Consider the following 24,532-nt stretch of genomic DNA (forward strand, 5'->3'; position numbering starts at 1 on the left):
TTTCCACCTTTTGGCTACTGCAGATAATGCTGCTATGAATGTGGGTGTGCACGTATCTGAGCCCCTGTTTCCAGTTCTTTGGGATGCATACCTAGAGAAAGAACTGCTCAGTCATGTGATGTATTAGTTCATTAGGGCAACAGTAATGAACTTCCAAACACTGGGTACCTTGAACATCAGAAATTTAACAGTTCTGGAGGCTGGAGGGGCCCCTGGGAGAATGTGTAGAACAGGAACTCTGGAGTCATCCTCTCTGCAGGGGGAGGGGGGCGAATAAGGGAGCTGGGGTGTTTACCCACCAACTCCCATCAATCATTGCTAGTGGGGGTACTCCCTGGGCCTGTTCATTCCCCCAAGTTGAAGAGAGGCAGATGCTACTGTGTACTGAAATGGTAAGAGTGAAGGGGAAGTGGGAGTAGGGTGACCAACTCATCCTGGTTTCCCAAGACTGTGTCACTTTTCCACCTGGACGTCGGCATCCCAGGAACTCACGTCATACTGGGAAAAATGGGATGGTTGCTCACCCTATGTGGGAGGGTCTTGAACAGCAGGCCAGTCTAGGCCAAACCCCAGCTCTGTGCTGGAGTTAACATGTGCCCTTGGAGCCTTCCCTTCCACCCCCAGCCCAGGCCTGACTTAGGACTGGGCTCATTTTCTCTTCCCACCACCACAGCTGCAGTTCCTTTCTTGATTCCTTTTACTGTCAACTTCACCGTCACCAACCTGTACTACACAGAGGACATGGAAAACTCAGGCTCTGAGATATTCAATGCCACTGAGAGAAACCTGCAGCACCTGGTGAGAGCCCCCTGCCAATGCTTACCTTGTCCCAAGCCTGCCACACCCCAAAGTCTTGGCCCTTCCAGCTCATCACCCTCTCCTTTGTTCCCAGCTCAGGACTTTGTTCAAAAACAGCAGCATTGGTTCCCTCTATGCTGGCTGCAGGCTGACCTTGCTCAGGTAAGGCATCCTCCAAAGCACCTAGGGAAACCCAATTCTCTCTCTTCTTGCTCCCTCACATCCCAGTCAACCACGGCCTTGGGCCTTATGCCAAGACGCAGCATATCAAGGTGAATCCAAAGTGTCTGGGTTTGAACCCTTGCTCCCCCATTTGCTAGGTCTGTGATCATGGGCAAGTTGCATAACCTCTCTGTTCTTCAATCACTTTATCTACAAAGTAGTGGTAATACTAGTACCTTACTATTGGGGTTATTAATCATTCATCACAATGCCTGGCCAATTGTGAACACTCCGTGGGATCTCATAGTATTAGCCAGTGTAGTATCTTTGCCAACAATGTCCCCAGAATCCCTGACACTCTCCCTGCCCCAGCTCCTATCTACCCTATTGGAGACAAACTCTGGACACTTCAATTCTGCAGTATATTCCTTGAAAAGAGATAGGGACCTTCCCAGAGGATGTTCCGTAGAACCAAAGGGGAAAACAAACCAAGTGTTGTTTTTAGGATATATTGCAATTTTAAAAGCCCTAAATAGACCTGAACCCTACAGAAATGGCCTGTTTTCTCCTCTCTGCCTGTTCCCATTTGGCGTCCTCTGAGGTCAGTGGGCTCAGAATTCTTTCCTTACATGTCACAACCCTATGACCTCTCCTTGGGATACTGCATTCAGCCAGTACCGGTCATCCTGCCGGAGAGGTGGGTCCTCTACTCACGGGGCTTCACGAGAAGAGGTCCCTGGAATATTGTAGACCAAACCCATCCTAAATGAGCTCCACCCACCTCACCTGCCCCCATCTCCCCATGAGACGGGGGAACCAATAAGATAATATTACCCATATGATAATGCCCCCCCAATCTAAGTGATGTACGTGTTTTCATCCATTTCAGCTTTACAACAACATGAGTATTATCTCACATTGTAAAAACAGAACACTGGGGCTCAGAGTAGTTTCCTTGAGAGGAGCTGGGATTTGAACCCAGAGGTTCTAGTTTTTGAGTCTCTCTTGTTAACCACAATACAGTGGTGCTCAAAGTCACTGGGCTCAACATGTTACTTACATCCTTAAAAGGACTCAAAACTCCAATGAGCCTTTGGACTTGAGGGTTATATTTGCTCGTATTTACTGAATTAGAAATTAAAACAAATGTTATAAATATGTACTCATTAATTTATTCAAAGTAATGAATCTATCACATGTTAACACAAATAACAGTTTTTATGAACAATAGCAATATCCACCCCCCCCACAAAAAAAGCACAACAAGAAGAGAGCCACTGTTTACATTTTTTGCAGATCTTTTTAATGTCTGGTTTAGGAAAAGACAGTACGATATCTACTTCTGCATTTAGTATTTGTAGTATTTCACTTTGTGGCCTCTGGAGAACATTTCACAGTATACTCCTGAGAGAATAAAAGTTACAATAATGTCCCTGGGCCACACTTTGAGAACCATGCTTTAAATAGCATGGACAATAGCAAGAATTCCCAGGCAAAGGAAAAAGAGGGTCTTTCTTCCCGTAAGGTCCCTGCTTTGGGTCAATCACTATAGGTTCAGCTTAAATTCAGGAGAACAGTATTTTTGAGGGGCTCCTGGGTGGCTCAGTGGGTTGAGCCTCTGCCTTTGGCCTAGGTCGTGATCTCAGGGTCCTGGGATATAGCCCTGTATTGGGCTCTCTGCTCAGCAGGCTCTCTGCTCCCCCAGCCCCTGCCTGCCTCTCTGCCTATTTGAGATCTCTCTCTCTCTCTCTCTCTCTGTCAAATAAATAAAATCTTTTAAAAAATAAAAAAAAATTTTTAAGTATTTTTGAACCACATTGTCCCTCCTCACCTCTTAATTCATTTTCTCTGTTTTTCTCTAAACTTGGTTGCCTACTCCAAAGGTGCTCTTAAGGGGTTGACCTCAGCCTTGGGATCCACCAACTTGAAACAAAGTCTTCCCTTCAGGCTCCATGATGGTTCTTGCACAATGTCACAAATGCCTCACTCACCTCCTCCAAGGTCTTCTGTCCTTTGCTGTTCCCTTCACATGCTGGGAATCCTGGGGCTCAGGATTCTCATTTCCTCCCTGGGAGCTACACACCCCCAATCTTATGGCCCAAGCAGGACTCAGCTCCTGGAGAGGACGCTATCTGTACTTACATTCTTGCGTGGACAGGGACTGTACTAGGTGCTGGTACTTGAAACAATGAGCATGAACCAATTAATAAAAGGTTTGGGAAATGAAAGAAGAAACTTAGGTGCAGAGTAGCCCTGGAGAACACTTAAGGTTGGGAGGTCTGGATCCCCAAATAAAAGAGAAAAAGATATGTTTGAGACAGGAGATGAAACCCCAAGAAGACCGCTAACATAAACACCAAGGGGTACAATCGTCAAGAGTGACCGGACCTCAAGTGTCTCGGAACATCCCTATTCCCGTGTCCTTCCTTTCCCAGGGCTGAAAAGGATGGAACAAGCACCAGAATGGATGCGGTCTGCACCTACCACCCAGGTCCCACAGGCTTTAGGCTGGACAGAGAGCAGTTGTACTGGGAGCTAAGTCAGCAGACCCGTGGTGTCGCTCAGCTGGGCCCTTACACCCTGGACAGGGACAGTCTCTGTGTCAATGGTGAGTACCTCCATTGCTATTGGAGTCTCCTCCTGAGCCCCAGATGGGATCTCCTTGAAGTGAAATTTCTCAGGACCTGTGTTCATAGTTTTGGGCCAACCTAGAATTTTCATAGGGAAATTCTCTTCCATCAGAACACCAACAAAGCAGCCTTCCTTCCTTCCATCCTCCTTCCTTCCTTCCTTCCTTCCTTCCTTCCTTCCTTCCTTCCTTCCCTCATTCTTCTCCTTCCTCATCCTCTTCCCCTTCCCCTTCTTCTTCTTCCCCTTCTTCTTCTTCTCCTTCCTCCCCTCCTCCTCCTTCTTCTTCCTCTTCCTCTTCCTTTTCCTCTCCTTCCCCTTCCCTTCTCCTCCTCCTCCTCCTTCCTCTTCTCCTTTCCTTTTCTTTTTCTTTCTTTCTTCCTTCCTTTCTTTCTTTCTTATAAAACTAATATTTATTCTGTACCCTGTCATTTTAAATATTAGAAACTTTGAGAATGAAAAGTTTTAGGGGGTGGAAATTCTTAGGAACCTTCTTTTTTCACATGATTTACAATACAGAGAATACCTTTTTCTATGCAAGGGTGAATTGTCATATTACTTTCTAAGTTTCGATCTGATTCTAGCATTTTACCCTGTGTGCTTTCAGTATGGTAAACTATCTCTGAAAATTTCATTAATGTGAAGTTTTATTTGCTGATGTCACTTCCTTTGCCTATCCTCACCTTTTCTGTTACAACCCTTCTCATGAATGCTGATAAATTTGTCTTCACTACATTCCATGGTCAGTTAATTTGTCTCTAAGTCCTACTAGTATTTTTTAATTGTTTATTTTTTTTAATTTCTTTTCAGTGTACCAGAATTCATTGTTTATGTACCACACCCAGTGCTCCATGCAATACGTGTCCTCTATAATACCCACCACCAGGCTCACCCAATTTCCCACCCCCCCGACCCTTCAAAACCCTCAGATTGTTTTTCAGAGTCCATAGTCTCTTATGGTTCATCTTCCCCTCCAATTTTCCCCAACTCCCTACTAGTATTTATTTTTATCTTATTTAAGTTTTTTTTTTTTTAAATCTAGTTAGTTAACAGACAGTGTTTTATTAGTTTCAGGTGTACAGGATAGTGATTCAACACTTTCATACAACACCTAGTGCTCACAGGACAACTTCCAAGGTCTGAAAATAGAGGCTCCCTGCATAGTCTTCTTCATTGCAGTGACCTTTCACAGAAACCCAACTGGAGCATGAAGCCATCAGGGAAGGAAGAGAGTAAAGCAAGCCTATAGTGGCTGTTGGAGTTTCACTCCTCCCCAACAGGCTATGAGTTCCCAAGGTGGTGACTGATTTGCTTCTGTCTCTCTGTTATGATAGCCTGTGGCCCTTCACTCATCCTCCAGAGGCCAGCCAGACTGTATCCCACCTAAGAATCAAACAACAGATCTGTTAGCAATGTTTTTAGTAATAAATCCCTCAACAATGCTCTTAGTAACAAGCCCACAGTAACACCTATACTAAAGGCTAATATTTGTTGAGGGATGCCTGTGATCCCGAACATTGTATATATTATGTTTTGCAAATCCTGTCCAACACTCTATGAGGTATTATGTATATTTTGTGTATTTTATAGAGGAGCAAACAAGGCTCAAGCAGGGAAATCTATTTTCCCAAGATCAGACAGTTAATAGGAGTGTTAGCAACAGAACTCAAACCCTAATTTGGCTCTAAGGCCCCCAAGAGACCCCTTCACTACTAGGCTACACTGCAGATGAACCCAGCTAGAACAAGCCTCAAATCTCAGGATGGAAAGGCATATCAAGGAGCCCCTAATACAACAATTTAAAGTAATGCTCAATTAAATATGTCTCCACTGTATTGCCTTTGACATTGTCTTTCTATCTGGATTAAAACCTGTATTATATTTCAATAGTCCTCGAGATTAACTTAGAGCTGTAGCTGACAGTGTGGGTTTGGGTGATTTATAGGTCTTTCTTTAAGCCTTGGTCCTGTTTTTTTGCTCATCCTGTGGCCCTGGGCAAGCCACACAACCTCTCTAGGCTTCAATTGTCTATTTTTAGAATGGAATTTTTAAAAAACATCATTTAAGATTATTGTAAAGGTCAAATGAGATAAAAACCGGAATAATCTAAGTAAACCACAGGGCTCTTTCTACTAGGTCCAGTCTCAAAGAACAGTTTCATTTGAAGAAACACTGTCATACCACCAAATATAAAATAGGTCTAAGTTTTACTTGCATTCCTAACAGAGCATCAGAGAGGAGCTAGTCCATGATCCAGAGCCATACTTATTCAAACCCTCTTTTCCCCAATTCCCTTTCCCTCTCCAACTTTATACTCTCTGGTTGACTCCTGCCTATGCCTGTCTGCCTCACTCTCTCACACTCATGATCTCAGTTCAACATTACAGAACTCCAGGAACTACGTCAAAGATCATGCTGTCTCTGAAGAGTGGGGTAGTAGGAAAAACTCAGAGACCAAGGAAAAAGTTATATTTAATTGGCGGAGAAAACACAAATAAGGCTGGAAACACTCTCATAAAGTTTTTGTTGCTATACTCATTTGGTGAGGTTGATATTGTCCCAGGCCCCTAGTGAACCCCCATAAGATGAGGGGTATTTTGATCATCGTCTTTGCAGTTGATGATCTTGAGGACAACACGGATGTGAGCACTGAAGTATGAGATAGTTAACTCATAATGAGTTGATGAGTCCCAGAGAAAGCACTCGAGAAGATTTATGTTGAGTGTTTCAAGTCATACCCCTCACACTTTTCTTAGCCCCCTCCCATCAGCTTACTCTTCCTCTCTGGCTCTCTCCACAGGTTATAATCCTCAGTACTGGATCCCCACCACCAGCTGTAAGTCATGAGGGCCCAGATGTCTGTGAACCCCTAGGACACTTCCTCCCTACACCAGATCCCAGGGACTGGGGCGGAAGTACCCACAATCCCCCAGGTTCTCAGCCCCAGAGCAGCTCCAGACCACCCACTAGAGATGCCAGCTCCTGTCAACAGCGCTGTCCTCTCATCATCTCACTCCTTCATGATTGGGCCCAATAATGTATATTCATGCTGTATTCTTTCATTCCCTCAGCTCCAATGACTTCTACATTCTCTCCAGGACTTCCTACTTCTCTACCTCCCACCCCCAGTTCTACAGGTAGGAGTCTAACCTCTGAGTCCCAGGAAGGTTCAACTCCTGTTCTGGTTAGGGAATGCCTTTGTCATCTGGACCCTTCTGCCCATGCAGCCCCAGCCTGTCCCACTATCTCCCTTGCTCCCTCATCTCTGGCCGCACCAGCCGCATTTCTGTTCTTCCAGGGACCAAGCATCCTTCCATCCTCAGGGCCTTTGCTCTCATTGTAATGGCAACTCAGCTCTGTTCCTGATTTCTCTTTGTCCTTCAGATTCAGGTCGGCCAGCCTTTTGCTCAAACCTCTTCCTATAGAGTAGCATTTCCCCACATAGATGGGGAAATTCCACACATAGATGGGATTTAATCTCTATTCTATCTCTATGATCACTTCCTTCATGGAAATAACTACTGTTTGGATTTCTTGACTGCTCAAGGGTTTGTGGCCCAAAGTCTGAGCACAAAAGTCTTGGCCCCCCTTCTTCCCACCAAAATGTCAATGACAGGTCAGCCTTTGGACACTCTGAGATGAGCAGATTGAGGTTTCCTTTTGAGCTGACATGACACAGCTAACATGGAGCTCTCCTCCCTTGGCTAGCTGAGGAGGGAAGGTATCCCAGATAGGATATCTCAGGCTTCACCTACTAGATACTATGGACAGAGAGACGGCACTAGTCTCCTCCTTCTAATATACAGGTGAGGGCTAAGACTGTGATGGGTCTCCCCTCTCTCTCCCTCCAGCTGCAGGTGTGGGTCCTGACCTGGTGCCATTCACTCTCAACTTCACCATCACCAACCTGCTCTACACCCCAGACATGAGGCGCCCAGGCTCCATTAAGTTCAACTCCACTGAGAGGGCCCTGAATCGCCTGGTAAGAGCCCGACAGTGCCTTCCCCAGTCTGCCTTGTCCTTACCCTACCCCCCCGCCCAGTCATCTCAGGCCCTCCTGCTCACCTCTCTCTTCTTCCTCCCTAGCTTGGTCCCTTGTTCAAGAACACCAGTATTGGCCCACTGTACTCTGGTTGCAGACTGTCCTTGCTCAGGTGAGACTTCCCTCCCTTACAACACGAAGGCTTGCACTGTCACAGGCAAGTTCACCTGAAGGAAAAGACCTGAACATAGCAACTAGAAGAATCATAAATGACTGGGGTCTTCCAGGAATTCAGATGGGTGGCATGCCCTCTGCCTGAGTGTATCAGAGAGGGCTTCCTGAAAGAGGTGGCTGTCAAATAAAGGTCTTAAATTACTTGGAGAAGCAGAGCCATGGAACATTCATACTCATTGGCCAGAAAGGTCAGCCCTGACTCATTGGGCAGACATGAAATGAGGTACTGAGGCCATGTCCTATGACAGGTGCTAAGGGCACCAATGTCACAGGCCCTTCCTTCAAGGTACCCACAGTATAGGGAGGACAGCAGCCATATGGACTTAAAACCATAATAGGAAGAGGATTAGTACAATGATAAAGCACTATGTGGAGGTCATAGGAACCTGCAGGATGGACCTTTAGCTCATTGTGAGGGAGCTAAGTGGAGACAGTCTTGAGAAGGTAATGCCTGAGCTGAATGAGCATTCGCCAGAAGAAACTTTGGCAAAGGTATTTCAAGGGGTGGCATCTCTCTCAGATCTGTGGTCAACCATGGAGTTGTGAGCAGAGCTTTGATGTGATGTCATTTATTTTAAGTAGTGCATTGGTAGGTACAGGGATGAGAAAATTTGATGTGAGGATGGGACGAGAGGTGGGGAAACCAGTGAGATGTTGAGCTGGACCTGGATGTTGCTTCGATGTGGGGGTGGGGGGTGACCAAGGACAGGGGAAGGTCCAGGATGCTTCCACATGTTTGGCTCCACATGTTTGGCTCATCCTAGATGAACAGGTCCCAGAAAAGAATGCATATGAGGAACCAGACAAGACCCAGTTAAAAAAAAAATCATCAAACCAAGACTGGGGCCGGGGCCAGCAACCTGAAGGTGAGAGACGAATGAAGCACATAAGTCTCCCACATCTCAGGAGGCCTCTATTCCCATGTCCCACCACCCTAGGACTGAGAAGGATGGAGCAGCAACTGGAGTGGATGCCATCTGCACCTACCATCCTGACCCCACAGGCCCCAGGCTGAACAGAGAAGAATTGTACCAGGAGCTGAGTCAGTTGACCCACAGTGTCACGCAGCTGGGCACCTACATCCTGGACAGAGACAGTCTCTATGTCAATGGTGAGTGTCTGTGCTGCAGCTGGGGTCTCTAGTCCCACACTTCCTTATACCGGTACACCATATACTGGGCTGATTCTGCTCCCCGGGGGATATTGGCGATATCTGGAGATATTGATATTGGCATGTCATAATTGGAGTGGTACCAGGGACATCTGGTGGGTAGATACCAGGGTGCTGCGAAACATCCCACAATACATAACACAGCCCTCCACCATGAAGAATTAACGAAGCCAAATTGTCCATAATGCTGAGTTTGAGAAATTGCTGTGTACAAATGTATATATAGTTCTGATGCAAACCTAGCCTTTCTTTTTTTTTAATATTTCATTTACTTATTTGATAGACAGAGATCACAAGTAGGCAGAGAGAGAGGAAAGGAAGCAGGCTCCCTGCTTAATCCCAAGACCGTGGGATCATGACCTGAGCCGAAGGCAGAGGCTTAACCCACTGAGCCACCCAGGTGCCCCAACAAACCTAGCCTTTCCTTGGGGACTCATTTTTTAGTGCTTAACAAACCATGAGAAGCTGATTTCCTTTCTCTTTTCACCTCCTGGATGACATCTTTCTTCCTCCTTATTTCCACTGCTTCCCAGAGGAGCCTAACTGGAGTGTACAGACTCCAAGGAAAGAAGTGGGTGATGCATGGGGAGATGGAGAGAAGGGAGTGGAGGGAAATTGGAGGGGGAGATGAACCATGAGAGACCATGGACTCTGAAAAACAATCTGAGGGTTTTGAAGGGGCGGGGGTGGGAAGTTGGGTGAGCCTGGTAGTGGGTATTATGGAGGGCACATTTTGCATGGAGCACTGGGTGTGGTGCATAAACAATGAATTCTGGTACACTGAAAAGAAATTTTAAAAATTAAAAATTAAAAAAAAAGAAGTGGGTGATGCAGAACTCTGTGGCTAAGGTTTCTGAATGGGCAGCAGGGGACCATGCTGGCCCTCACCCCATGTCATTCTCTCCATCTTGACAACCAGTATTCTGAGTTCCCACAGGCCAGTCAGAGCTATACACACTTCATGAGATAACGTCATACTGAGCACGTCCTCCATGAGTAATAACCACGTACACAACCTCATTGGCCACAATGCTCCTAAGAGCAATGCTAACAGTGAGAAGAGTAACTATAATTGTGGCCAATTCTTTTTTTTTTTTTTAATATTTTATTTATTTATTTATTTGACACACACAGAGAGAGAACACAAGCAGGAGAGCAGCAGGAAGAGTGAGAAGGAAAAGCAGGGATCCAGAAGTGGGGCTTGATTCCAGGACCCTGAGATCATGACCTGAGCCGAAGGCAGAGGCTTAACCCATTGAGCCACCCAGGCGCCCCAGTTGTGGCTAATTCTTACCAGAACATTCTTATGTGCCAGGAATTGTGATAAAATCTTCATTTGTATTATCTCCTATTAATCTTACCCAAAACTCTGTGAGTTTTTATAGCCATTTTTGCTGAGAGAGCCAATTTGCATTCAGACAGGAAGTCATTTGCCTGAGATAATTTAGCCATCATGCATGACAGTGTCAAGATTCAAACAGCCCCAGGATTGATTCTATACCCCAAGTTCCTAGCCACAAGGCAACACTGCAGACCATGCAGATAGAGAAAGCCTCCAATCTCAGGACAATAAAGGACATGAATGACCTCTAGCCTAACAATCTAATCTAATGCTTGATTAGTTATTTCTCCTCTGTATCAACTTGGAGATTTCCTTAAAGCAATGGTTAACAGTGTGAGGATTGGTGAGTGACAGATCTCTGTTTTATGTGATGCTGGACATGCTTTGCAACCTCTCAAGGCTTTAATATCACATTTTCAGAATGGAACAAATACACATACCATGCAGGATTGTCCTGGTGGCAAAATGAGGGAGTTCAGGAATAACCCAAGTAAATCACAGGGTCCCTCTGGGTCCGGTCTTTACTCCCACCACTCACAGAGCATCCAAGATGACCATGACTCAGAGAAACACTCATGAAAAATTCTCTTTTCCCCAATTCTTTTCAGACTCCAATTTTTATACCATCCATCTGACCTCCAATTCTCTTCTCATGTTCATTCTCCTAGTCCATTTCCAAAGTTCCTCTAATATTGCAAATCACACATACATTCCCCCTCCTCTATCTTGTTCCCCTCCACAGACCACCCTCTCAACCTGCCACAACTTTACAACTTCTACATCACACACACAAAAGAAAACCCAGAAATTAAGCTGGAAAGACAAAGTCATATTATTATAAAATTTAGTGAAGGGCGGGAAGCTGAGAGAGCAAGGATTAAGTTATTTTTGTGGATTGAGAGGACATGGATAAGACTTGGACATGAGGGGCACCTGGGTGGCTCAGTGGGTTAAGCCTCTGCCTTCGGCCAGGGTTATGATCTCAGGGTCCTGGATCGAGCCCCACATCGGGCTCTCTCCTCAGCGAGAAGCCCGCTTCCCCCTCTCTCTCTGCCTGCTTCTCTGCCTGCCTCTCTGCCTACTTGTGATCTCTCTCTCTGTCAAATAAATATTTAAAAAAAAAAAAAAAGACTTGGACATGAACACACTTGTTTGTAAATTTTCCCCATTTCCTTGTTGTGTGTTGTTTAGTGTTATTTCTGGTGCATAGTACATTCCCAATAAATAGGGACAGCTCTACTATTGTATTTTTCTTTTGGTAATAATAACAGTGATGATGTTCATCATTATTTGCAAAGGACAAAGCACATAAGGGCATGGAATAAAATGTAGCCATTATTGTTCATTTATAAATCTCAGCAAGTTTGTTAATGAATTTTGTCTCTAGGTCTACCTTCTACACCCTTCTTAACTCTTACCCATTATAACAGCCCTTTACTCCTTTCTGCAGGTTATAACCATCGGTACTGGACCCCTACCACCAGCAGTGAGTATTCGAGACTGTGAAATTTCAGTGCCCAGTGGACCCTTATTCCCCAAAGCACATTCTTCTGGAAAGAAGCTGCCGATGCTCCCTCCCTAAGTGTCCAGCCACAGACTCAGAGGAGCCCCCAACCCACCCAGGGTTTTGCTCTGAGTCCAAACAAAAGCCCAAATTCTAATGAACAGCTTCTGTCCACATTCCTTCAGGATGAGACTTAATAATTTTTCCCATATTCTTTTTTCTCAGCTCCAGTGACTTCCACATTCTCTCCCGAATCTTCCACAACTCTGTCCCCCACCCTCAGCTCTACAGGTAGGAGTCTGCTCTCTGGGACCTGTGAAACTTCAATTCTCCATGGTCTGGTTGCCCTCAGCCACCTGGCCTCAGCCTGTTCTACTCACTGTCTTCTCAATCTCTAAGCTTTGGCCACATCAGATACTTGTCTGTTCTTCTAGTGTCCTAACCTCTGTGTGGACTTTCTACTAGCCCTTCCTGGGGATCACTCTCAGGATTGTGGTGAGGGTAAACTGAGATAAAGTGCCTGGTACAAAGGCTAGCACACAACTGGTGTTCTTCAGATGAAATTTGTAAAGGGTATAGTCACTCAGACCTGTGGCCTTTTGATTCTTCATCCCACAGGTTCAGACCTGTGGCCTTTGGATTCTTCATACCCTAACCCCAGGATGACCATATAGTTGGTTTTTTGTTTGTTTCATTGGTTTGGGGGACACTTTTGACAAAGAAAGGGAAGGTTGAAATTAATATTTATATGAGAGCCATATGACTGTCCAGGGGACACCAGGAGATGTGATCAGTCCACCTATACTCCAATCTCCAAAGATGGCTTAATGGAACTAAGGCAGAAGTCACTCACACAGGGAACAGGCTTGACCACTCCAGCAGCCGCACATTCTCTCATGGCAAAATCAGAAGAGATGGAGAGGAGAAGGGAGTTGAGGGAAATTGGAGGGGGAGACGAACCATGAGAGACTGTGAACTCTGAGAAACAGTCTGAGGGTTTTAAGGGGCGGGGGGTGGGAGGTTGGGTGAGCCTGGTGGTGGGTATTATGGAGGGCACGTATTGCATGGAGCACTGGGTGTGGAGCATAAACAATGAATTCTGGAACACTGAAAAATTTAAAAAAATAAATAAAAGTTTAAAAAAAAAAAAAGACTGTGCAAGATCTCCACCCCCAGGGGGCAGCAGAGTGACTCTGCTCCTCTCCTCCCCACCCCCCACCCAAAATGTCTACCAAAGGTTTGCCTTTAGAAACATCAGGTGGAAAGCATCCATCCCGTAGAGAGGCCCCTCCCCATCTGTAAGTCTGGCTGGATGCAAAGCTGACACAGACGGGGTGATAACCCTGGATCTGCCGCTTACAGCCATCCCAGCCAGAGGTCATAGTGAACCCGCTCTCTCCCTTTCTGGCTGCAGGTGTGAGCCTGTCTCTGGTGCCCTTCACCCTCAACTTCACCATCACCAGCCTGCGCTACACAGAGGACATGGGATCCCCAGGATCTCAGCTATTCAATTCCACAGAGAGGATCTTGAATCGTCTGGTGAAAGTCCCCCCAATGCCTACCCTCCAGTGCCCACTTTTGTTCTGCCCAGCCCCTCGGCCTGTCTACTGACCCACACGTCTTTCATCCCCAGCTCAAACCCTTGTTCCAGAACAGCAGTATTGGGCCTCTCTATTATGGCTGCAGGTTGACCTTGCTCAGGTGAGAACTCCAGGGTCCACATGCAGGCAATGTGTAGGGAGTTGGGGGGCACCATGAGCTGGGCCACCTTCCCAGGGACAGCTTGACCCATCTGTGTCACATTGTGTTTCTAACCAGAAAATGCAGGATCCTCTCAGACTCTCCTTCCCAGGTGACAAGGTTGAACTTTTCAGAAAGATCATCCTTCTGGGACCCATCAAGAAAACAACTAGTCAGTCATGCTGGCTTTACCACAAGAGAGCCCTAGTTTTCAGCCAGGAGTGATTTCCCTCCCAGGGCAGCGATGTCTGGAGACATTATCTGTTGTCACACCTCAAGGGTAGAAGTTGCTACTGACATCTACCGAGTGGGGTCAGGGATGCTGCTTAAGATTCTACAAGGCAGAGGACAGTCTCCCAGGGCCAAGATTGATCTGACCCAAAATATGTACAATGCCAAGGTTGAGAAACCTTGCTCTAGGGGATGCATGATTCTCTCTCCTGTTTATGTCACATTTTAGCTAATGATTGACTTGCCCTGAATACCTAGCCAGCCCTCCCTTATACTGTCCCCTGGCAATGACCAAGTCCTGCTTTCTGACCTCTCAGAAGTAGACTTGGGATCACTGAGTAGTATGTACAGTGGTTATATAGTTTTAGCTAGAGTCTGACAAGCCTAGCTCCCCTACTTCAAGGCTGTGTGACCTCTCCAAGTTACTTAGCATCTCTGTGCCTAGCCTCCTCACCTATCAATTGGAGTGTCTCAGTTTGCTTCCTTGCACAACAAATGTAGTCAGTGATTCTTTTGGATGGTGATTTGTTTGGGATTCTGCTGGGAGATTCTCCTGCCTAAGCTGGCTCACCTGATCTCAAACAAGGCTCATTCCTGCACCTGCTGTCAGCTGCTGGCTGGGATACCTTGATTCTCCCCCGTGTTGTCTCATCCTCCAGCAGGCTAGCTTGGGCTCATTCACATGCTCAGAGTCCCCAGAGCAGCAATAAATGACAAGCCCTTTTGTGTACATGCTTTCCAAGCCTTGTGAATGTCCGTTGGCTAGTGCCAGTCCTGTGGCCAAGTCCAGATTCAAGAGGTGGAGAAACAGACTCCACTTCTGATTGAAGAATTTGTGGCCAGTTGTGTGAGCGTAATGAGGATCAAAATGGAAGGTGCTTAGCAAAGGAACTAACATATAGAGACCATGTAGTGAATTATTCATGACCTTTCCTAGACCAAAGTGCTGAGAATACTCCCAACGTGTACACTCGGGTCACCTTAGCTCTTGTGTGAGATTTCCCAGTCACTGGCCTTTTGTCTGAGGATGGAATGCCCTCAGCTCCAAAGACGCCACTATTCTCCACCATGATGCTGTGCCTTCCCTTTCCACTGGCCTTGAGATCTCTCTGGCTCTGGGATGCCGCTTAGGCTCATGCCCATCTCCACCCTAGGCTGGCTGCTTGGCCTCACTGTTTCTTTCAAAAGGCTCAGTCTCTCTCACTGCAAGGTCCATTCACACCAAAACTTTGGACCTATTAATGCCTAATAAAAATAGCTATCTTTTCTTGAGTACTCACTAGTGCTATGAGGTCTGTCCTGCATTTGATAGATGAAAAAAATGAGACCCAGAGAGGATGAGAGACTTACTCAGAGTCACCCAGCAACTGAACAGCAGAGCTGGGATTTAAGCAACTTGACGTTGCTTTTTTTTTTTTTTCTTCACCTTGTCTGAGTCTCCTCCATCATGCGCCTGTTAGTGGATATGTTGACTTTTTATGATTTTCATCTCAGATCTCAGCACAAACATCAGCATTCGGAGATGCTGCATCCTCTGTGCTCTGGGACCTTGGTCGTCCTATTCATTTCCAATCCCCCTCCAGTACCAAGGCCATTCCAGGTTGCCCACCAGTCCTCCAGCTTTCACTGTCCCCTCCCTCAGGGAGGCTTTTCAGGACCCTTGTCTGGAATCCCCACCTTCTCTTTCCCATGTCATTCCCCGCCCAGGCCTGAGAAAAAGGGAATAGCTACCGGAGTTGATGCTGTTTGTACTTACCATCCTGACCCTGCGGGCCCTAAGCTAAACAGAGAGAAGCTGTACTGGGAGCTGAGCCAGCAGACCCATGGTGTCACCCAGCTGGGCTCCTTTACCCTGGACAAGAACAGCCTCTGTGTCAATGGTGAGCAACCTTTTTGTAACCACCAGTTGAAGCAGAGAATCTGCCCCCAGGAAGGGATGTGGGCTCTCCACTTGGCCACAGGGCCTGTCGTATGTATCATTTCCCACCTGAGCAATGTCCCCTAATGAGTCAAGGACCCCCAGAGGCCTTCCAGTTTGCAAACCCCCTCCTTCCCTTTGTATCCCTGCATTTCAGGGCTGTGATTTATATACTTGTCTGGGCCACAAAGTCTTTATCTAGACTGATGAAAGAGGATATCCCTTGGGCTGCCGTCAATGACAGTTCAAGCGTCTGGCCATCTTTCTTCCTGTCAACGTCTCAAAATCCCTTCAGGACCCTGAAAAGCACAGTTGGCAAACCCATTTCTAGAAGCACTGGTATATTTATCTTCCCAAATAAATTGTAAGCTCATGAAGACAGGGGACTGGATCTTTGATTTCTCAGCCTTTTAGGAAGAAGATAAGAGTTACCCCTGAATCACAATTGTTGATCTGTGTAGACTTGAAGTCTTTGTTGGGGGTAGGGGCTGGTGGGATTGAGTCTACATCTTGGACCTCCCTCCCATGCCTGCATTCCAGTTCTGTCTCCTTTTCTCATTTCAGGTTACAACCACTGGACCTCGGCCCCCACACCCAGTGGTGAGTACCCACAGCCCTAATGACCATATGATCTGAGCTCCTGGTGAACAACCACTGACCCCCCTACTCCAGGGCCTGGGGCAGAGAAGAAGCCAGGAGACCTGGCAGTCTTACCCAGTTCTTCCTACATTCAGTGGCTATAGATGGATAAGAAGGACACCCCACTCAGAATCGCCATTCTTACTCCAGACTGTTTATCCTTAGCTGCCGTGACCCCCATGCTCTTTCCAAGGACCTCGGTGGTGCCAACCCACTTCTCCAGCTACACAGGTAGGCAACTTGTCTCTCCAGCTCCTTGTAGGGAAGCTCAAAGCTAGATCTGGAAGTTATAGAGAAAAGCTGCAGTGAGGGAATCTGGAGCTACCATGGGCTCCCCTGGTCTGAACTCCTCAAAAGCAGAGACTGTGTCCTCCTCATCTGTCCAGCTGTGTCAACGTTGGACAATTGCCTGACCCTCTCAGTGTCTCAATGTCTTTACTTGCCAAGTGGAATAACCATACTTCACAAGGTCGCTGTGAAGGTTGAATGAAAACATATGGAAGCACACATCCCTGGAGCTAGCAGGGAATACAGTATGACGGATACTGTCATACTGGGCACATGACAGGGCATGTGACCTGGGCCAGGCAGGGGGGGAAGGTGCTCTGTCAGGTGAGGTCCCTCCCCTCACCGAGTTCCAGTGTATTGAGAGACTGGAACTGAATATGCAGTTATAATTAATGATAAAAGATAACCATGTTATTCAGCACCTAAACACGCCACACTGCGTAGTATTCTTTTTAATTTTTTTATTTTAATTTTTCATTTCATTTTTGTGATCAATAAAGATTCATTGGAAACTGCAAAATGTAGTACTGAGTTCCCTGTAGGCTTCACCCAATTTCTCCTCAATGGTTAACATCTTACATAACTATAGTATCATATCAAAACCCGGAAATTAAATGTGAAAACCTACAGACCTCAGATTTCAGAAGTTACTGGTTTTACGTGGACACGAGTGGGCGTGCACTTGCGCATGCGCACGTGTCCACATGCGCATGTGTGGGTCTGCGGCATTTTATTACATAGGCAAATTTTTGTAAGCATCACTGCAGTCAAGGTACAGAGCAGTTCTATCACTGCAAAGATCTTTTACCATCACACCCACCCAGCTTCACCCTGGCAACCACTAATCTGTTATTTTGGGAATGTTGTGTCAATGGCATCATATAGCCTGTGACCTTTGGGGACTGGCTTTTTTCACTCAGCACAGTGCCCTTAAAACATACTAACTCTTTTAACAAGCAGCCAGTTAACCTTAAAAATTTCTCTACAAAGTAAGCTATTCCCCCATTTTATAGTTGAGGAAATGAAGGTATGAGGAAATGAAGAGTGGTCCCCTCTTATCCATGGGGGATTTGTTCCCAGACCCCCAGTGGATGCCCGAAACCATGGAAAGTACAGGCTCCTATATGTACATGTGTTTTCCTATGCATACATGCCCATGATAAAGTTTAATTTATAAACTAGGCACAGGAAGGGATTAAAGCAATAACTAATAATAAAATAGAACAGTTGGGTGCTTGGGTGGCTCAGTGGGTTAAGCCTCTGCCTTCGCTTAGGTCATGATCTCAAGGTCCTGGGATCGAGTCCCACATCGGGCTCCCTGCTCAGTGGGGAGCCTGCTTCCCTCTCTCTCTGCCTGCCTCTCTGCCTACTTGTGATCTCTGTCTGTCAGATAAATAAATAATATCTTTTAAAAAATAGAACAATTATAACAATATACTGTCATAAAGGTTATGCGAATGTGGTCTCTCTCAAAATACCTAATTATGCCGTACTCACCCTTCTTCTTGTGATGACGTGAGATGATGAAATGCCTAGGATATGAGATGTGGTGAGATGAATGACGTAGTGTTAGGCTGCTACTGATCTCCTGATGATGCCTCAGAAGGAGGACCGTCCGCTTCAAGGCTGTGGTTGACTCCAGATAATTGAAACCATGGAAAATGAAGCTGCAGTTAAAGGGGACTACCATACAGACAGTTTTAGTGTCCATGGTCACGTCTCCTGGGGAGAGGACAGAGCGAATTTGAAACCAAGTCCGACTCACTATAGTGTGGTGGTTGGTAATCATAGTAACCACAGCTCTATGCATGGTCTCTACGAAAGGTCAAATCCTGAGAGTTATGGGGTGGGCGGGGTAGGGTAGGTTGAGCAGAAGACAGGAGACCTCCTTTAAGAATTGCTGTTTGACTCATATTAAAAAGAGAATCTTTCTTCTGTGTTGGATGGGACTGAACTGATTTTTTTTTCCTTTTCTTTCCCCCCTAATCCATGAGATGGCTCCAATCCTGTTACTTTTAACTTCTCAAGTAGAAACTATCAAGGGCCAGTCTAGAGCCTCACCAGGGCCCAAGACCTCAACCCCTGCCACCTACCCTGGCCCACATCCAGATTCAAGAGCCCCATGACCTGCATTTTGACCCAATTGCTGAATTAAACAATTTTATGCATAACATAGAATTTACCATTTTAACCACTGTTAAGTGTACAATTTAGTGACATTCCCAATGTCATGCCACTCACCACTATCCATTCTCAGGAATTCTTCATTACCCCAAACAGAAACTCTGTTCCCATTGAACACTAACTCCCTATAACCCCTACCCCCAGGCCCTGGTTACCTCTAGTCTACTTTCTTTTTCCATGAATTTGCCTATTTTAAGTGCCCCCTGGAAGTGGAACCATACCATAGTTGTCCTTCCATGTTTGTTTTATTTCACTTAGTGTAATATTTTCACGGTTCATCCGTGATGTGGCAGGTGTCAGAGTTTCCCTCATGTTTATGGCTGACTATTATTCTACTGCATGTATATGCCGTCTTTTGTTTATCCATTCCTCTGCTGATGGGCTCAGGTTGTTTCCACCTTTTGGCTATTGTGAAGGATGCTGTTGTGAACATTTTTTATTCAAGGATATGAGTCCCTGTTTTCAGTTCTTTTGAGTCTATACCTAGGAGCAAAATTGCTAGGTATATGATAATCCCATATTTAACTTTTTGAGGAACAACCAGACTGTCTTCTGTAGCAGCTCTACCAGCATTCCCACCAACAATGCATGAGGATTCCAATTTCTGCACATCTTTGCCAATATTTATTTTTGCCTGCCTGCCTTCCTTCATTCTTTCTCTCTTTCTCTTTCTGTAATAACCTAATATCCCAGTAGATGTGCTGTATTTTAATTAAATGTACTGCATTTAATAGCATCTGGCTTTGCTCTTTATCTGGCATCTGTCTTTGGTCCTAAGGCAGCTGGCCTATGTGCCTACTCTGACCCCCTGCTTCCCAATATCTGGATCCTCCATCCCTGTCCCCAGAAGTTGTCTTAGAGACCAGCCCCGGCCTGACTCAGGCATGGCCTCCTTTTCCCTTCCCCTGCTACAGCAGCGGTTCCTTTCCTGGTGCCGTTCACCCTCAACTTCACCATAACCAACCTGCACTACGAAGAGAGCATGCGGCATCCAGGCTCTTGGAAATTCAACTCCACAGAGAAGATCCTGCAGGGTCTAGTAAGAGCCCCGCCCACTGGTGCCAGCCCTGCACCTAACTTCTGCCCCCACCCATGCCCATATCACTTCTGTCCCATTCACTTCACCAATACCCCAGCTCCCCGTGGCCTCCTTCAAGTGTTCCTTCTCACCTCCCCTCTCCTTTCTCATAGCTCAAATTCCTGTTCAGGAATAGCAGTCTGGGATTCCTCTATTCAGGCTGTAGACTGGCTTCCCTCAGGTGAGTCTCTCTCCCCAAGAACACAGCCCAGCAGGTGTATGGGACCTTCATCTATGGGCTCCCTGACTTCGTCCATACTTGGGACAACTACTGCCAATGGGTATCACACACCATCATCAACAGTAACAACCCTAGCCTCTAGCAATTCCTAAGATCCAAGGCACTGGGCTAGTACCTTCCATTTCACCCTGCCAGCCCTCAGGACAGCCTCATGGAGCAGGAACCAAAGGTGCGACAGGCTCAGAGGGATTGAACCTGCACTGCAGGTTCTAGAGCCCAAGTCCTAGCTCCTAAACAGTGCTGCCTTCCTCTGCCTCATTATGACCTGGCAGCATGTGGAAATCACCTATCTGGCAAACTCTAAGAGGGAAGAATCAAAGAGGGAAGGAAAGCAAGCACACTGTTGCAGAGCGAACGTGGGCTCCTAGATGGCTCAGACTTATGGGAGGTCTGACTTGCCCTGGAATGGTTCAGGCTTGTGGAGGACACCATCCCTTGGGTGCACTGGGGGTGGGGGAGGTGGGTGGTTGACACCATTCCATACCTGGCATTCTCACCTCCCACATCTCTCTAGAATCTCTAGGTCTGGCTCTCCTCACACTCCCGTTTGATCACAGGCATCTACCTCCAGCTCTCCTTCCTTCCTGGGGGAAGAGCGGGCAGAAGAGCCTAGTGGCCAAGAGCCTTGGGAAAGCCAGAGCGGAGCTCAAACTCCAGCTCTGTCATTTGCTGAGATCCTGGGCAGGTGCCTGAACCTAGCTGTGCCCCCATGACTCTGCGTGTTATGTATATGATATATTAGGCCCATACATAACATATGCACATGAACATATGTGTGTATATGGAGAGAAAGATTTGACCCTTGGATTGCGTGGGTTTGAACAGCATGGGTCCACGTATACATGGATTTTGTTTTGATAAATATAGTGCAGTGCTATGAATGTATTTTCTCTCATGATTCTCTTAACATTTTTGTCTAGCTTACTTTATTGTAGGAAAACAGTATATAATACTTATACCATAAAAATATGTTAATTGTGTTATCAGTAAGGCTTCTGGTCAGCAGCATTCTATTAGTAGTTAAGTTTTGGGGAAGTCAAAAGTTATATGCAGATTTTCAACTGTGTTGGGTGTTGGTACTCCTCAACTCCATGTTGTTCAAAAGTTAACTGTATACACACACACACACACACACACACACACACACACAAACAGAGAGAGAGAAAGAATAGGTATAATTCTATAGTATATCTTATATCTATACCATATATATATATAAAAAATACCTATATATATAAAATATATACAACTATAATATATATACATTATACCTATATATAATATATATAACTATAATATATATGCCTATATATAATATATATTATGTATATAGATATAATAAGTATAATATATAATTATACCTATACTTAATATGTAGGTATATATTACACATGTTATATATAGACATAATAGGTGTAATATGTTATATGTAGGTATATCTAATATATATGACATATATAGGTATGATTCCTAATGTATATTATATCTCATATAATATACATATTACCTAAGTATAGATAATATGATATACAGGTATAATATATAATTATGCCTATATTTTATATACAGGCTTATGTTATATATGTTATATATAGGTATATTATGTATAGGTATAGTATCTTTTATATATGATATGTATAGATATGAACCCTAATATATATTATCTATTCTATATATTAGGAATAAGTACAAAAGGTATAACATATAATACAATAATAAATTAAACAAAATAAATATGTAACAAATCTATGTCATATACTTACATGTTAAATAGATCATTATATTATATTATGTCTAATTGCATTGTGTATGATATATAGTGTGATGGGTATAGTGACAACTGTGGGAGTTGAGCAATACAGCCCACAGGGACGCTCTGAGGGTTAGGTTCTGCGATCATGAGTACAAAGTTCTGGGCCAGCTGCGTGCTCAGAATTTAACAAGGGGTGGTTGTTATTATAAGAGACATTCTATCCATGGCCCTGGAGTGGGAGCACCTTTCTCTCCATATCTCTCAGGAGTGTATGGCTGGGTGGGCATGTAGGTGGGTCAGTGTCCTGTGGCCAGAGCTGGTGCTGAGACATGGACAGGTCACGCTTTCAGACAGACCCACCCAAAGGGCCTGTGTGTCTCTCCAGCCATTTAGTCTGTTGAGTCTTTAGAAATGCCCCAGCCCTGCATCCAGACTCAGTGACTTTAGCTTTTCGATCTCACTATTTGAAAACCCCAACTCTCTACAGGAAAATGTCACCAAACCATGCTGCGGTCCCTGTCCTGGGGCCACCAACACCCATTGCAGCATGACCCCCAGGCACCTTGTTGTGCCCATCAAGACCTGTGATGGTATGTAGCTGTTGTGGCTGCAGGTGGCACCTTCTAGGATTGCTCACCCCATCAACATACCCTCAGTGTTCTGCCACACACCAGGGCTTTCAGAGGCTCCTCTCCCAGGCATGCAGGAGGCTAGCTGTTTATGGAGGGCGTCTCCCTCATGGCGGCAGCTTCTGTTACCTAGGGTTTCCCCAGTTTCTGCCTTAGGGGCTGGCAAGGAGAGAGAGGGAAGGACCAATAGAGAGAGAGATGGTTAGACCAACTATGTGATGATTCTTATCCAGGCCTGAGAAGGATGGGGCAGCCACCAGAGTGGATGCCATGTGTATGCATCACCCCAACCCTGAAGGCCTGGGACTCGACAGAGAGCAGCTGTACTGGGAGCTGAGCCAGCTGACCCATGGCATTGCCCTGCTGGGCCACTACACCCTGGACAGGAACAGTCTCTATGTCAATGGTGAGCACCGTGATGTGGTCAGAGTCTCTTCTCCCTCCTTGGGCAGCCTCTGTCCTTTGGCTTGAGAAGGCATGCCCTGTGGGGCCCTTCAGGGCTTGGCCCCGCGCACTCTGTGTGCTCATTCATGGTTTCCTCTTCATCTTGGACTGACTTCACCCTCATAGCCTTCCTTCCCAACAGGTGCTGATGGAGAAAGATGATAACACCCCCTGCTAGAATCCCCTCCACTGCTCCAGGGTAGCCCTGCCTCTTGTTTGGTCCTCCACCTCTTCTTTAACCCTTACCTACAACACCCTCTCCCTCTCCCTACAGGTTTCACCCATCAGAGCTCTGCACCCATCACCAACAGTGAGTATTCAACTATGACCCAGGGTCCCTCAACACACAGGGCAGGCAAAGCCTTGATGCCTCCTTATGCCTGCTTATGTCACCTCCAGGAGGGACAGAGCTCCTGGGAGGCCACGAGTTATTTACTATCCTCTCTGCCCCAGTTCCAAAGGGAATCTCAGTTCAAGCCCCACATGAAAGCCTAATAAGTAGTCTCTCTTGTTGGCATTTCTGCCATGAGATTGCCTTTCTCCTTTCACTGATGAGAGCTTTTCCTCAGCTCCAGGGACCTCTACAGTGCACCTGGGTACCTCTGGGACTCCATCCTCCTTTCCCAGCTCCAGCCCCATGGGTAAGTACCAGTCAATGGCACATCTGTTAGAGGAGACCTGAGGAGTGTAAACACATTCGACATTATTCATTCAAATAAAGATGGAAAGTCGTAGTAAATCTAGTGATAATGAGTCAGTCAACAACCTTCATTGAGCATCTACTCTGTGCCTGGTCCTGGGGAATACAGCAGGGAACACAAAACAGAAAAAAGTCATTGCCTTCATAAAGCTATATATAATGATGACTATGGTGATGTTGATGATGGTGGTAATGGTGGTGACGGTGATAATGATAATGATCATGGTGGTGATGGTGGTAGTGGTGATGATGATAATAATGGTGATGGTGATGGTGGTGGTGATGGTGGTGATGATGATGATGGTGGTGGTGATGATGATGGTAGTGGTGGTGATGATGATGGTGATGATGATGATGGTAGTGGTGGTGATGGTGATGGTGATGTTGGTGGTGGTGGTAGTGATGATGGTGATGGTGGTAGTGATGATGGTGGTGGTAGTGATGATGGTGGTGGTAGTGATGGTGGTGGTGGTGGTGATGATCGTGATGGTGGTGATGATGGTAGTGGTGGCGTTGATGATGGTGGTGGTGATGATGATGGTGGTGATGATGATGATGGTGATGATGATAGTGGTGATGATGGTGATGGTGATGATAATAGTGATGGTGATGATAATGAAGGTGTCGTTAGGTTATTTGTGCTTGGTAAGTCCACGGGAAGTATGTGGATTTTCTCAGGATTAGAAGGAATGAAATACACTTCCTTGTAATATGTGGAAATATTCCCTCCTTGTCCTTGTTCAAATCTTTAATGACTCTCAGATTATGTCCAGGACAAATATATGACATCTGTGCCATTACTCCCCAATCCCTCGTCCATGACAGACATCACTAAATGGTAATAGCCTCCATTCTTTCCGAGTTCA

At 45.8% G+C, this 24,532-nt stretch overlaps 1 protein-coding gene across 1 annotated transcript in view; it reads left to right on the top strand.

Moving 5' to 3' along the window:
* The window catches only part of LOC111161795 (mucin-16-like), a 78,767-nt gene that overhangs the window by 13,592 nt on the left and 40,643 nt on the right, over nt 1-24,532 (top strand). Inside the window, exons 6-27 of the mRNA XM_022525756.1 lie at nt 24-40; nt 625-798; nt 893-960; nt 3,396-3,581; nt 3,821-3,947; nt 4,196-4,199; nt 6,389-6,424; nt 7,440-7,570; nt 7,675-7,742; nt 8,743-8,915; nt 11,768-11,803; nt 12,047-12,112; nt 13,236-13,360; nt 13,455-13,522; nt 15,500-15,730; nt 16,275-16,310; nt 16,515-16,580; nt 19,704-19,860; nt 20,013-20,080; nt 22,756-22,928; nt 23,241-23,276; nt 23,536-23,607. Coding sequence (XP_022381464.1) covers nt 24-40; nt 625-798; nt 893-960; nt 3,396-3,581; nt 3,821-3,947; nt 4,196-4,199; nt 6,389-6,424; nt 7,440-7,570; nt 7,675-7,742; nt 8,743-8,915; nt 11,768-11,803; nt 12,047-12,112; nt 13,236-13,360; nt 13,455-13,522; nt 15,500-15,730; nt 16,275-16,310; nt 16,515-16,580; nt 19,704-19,860; nt 20,013-20,080; nt 22,756-22,928; nt 23,241-23,276; nt 23,536-23,607 — 2,118 coding nt within the window. The remainder of the gene's footprint in view (nt 1-23; nt 41-624; nt 799-892; nt 961-3,395; nt 3,582-3,820; nt 3,948-4,195; nt 4,200-6,388; nt 6,425-7,439; nt 7,571-7,674; nt 7,743-8,742; nt 8,916-11,767; nt 11,804-12,046; nt 12,113-13,235; nt 13,361-13,454; nt 13,523-15,499; nt 15,731-16,274; nt 16,311-16,514; nt 16,581-19,703; nt 19,861-20,012; nt 20,081-22,755; nt 22,929-23,240; nt 23,277-23,535; nt 23,608-24,532) is intronic.

Source organism: Enhydra lutris, unplaced genomic scaffold (genome assembly GCF_002288905.1).
Source record: "Enhydra lutris kenyoni isolate GAN:26980312 unplaced genomic scaffold, ASM228890v2 scaffoldscaffold86, whole genome shotgun sequence".
NCBI lineage: Eukaryota > Metazoa > Chordata > Mammalia > Carnivora > Mustelidae > Enhydra > Enhydra lutris.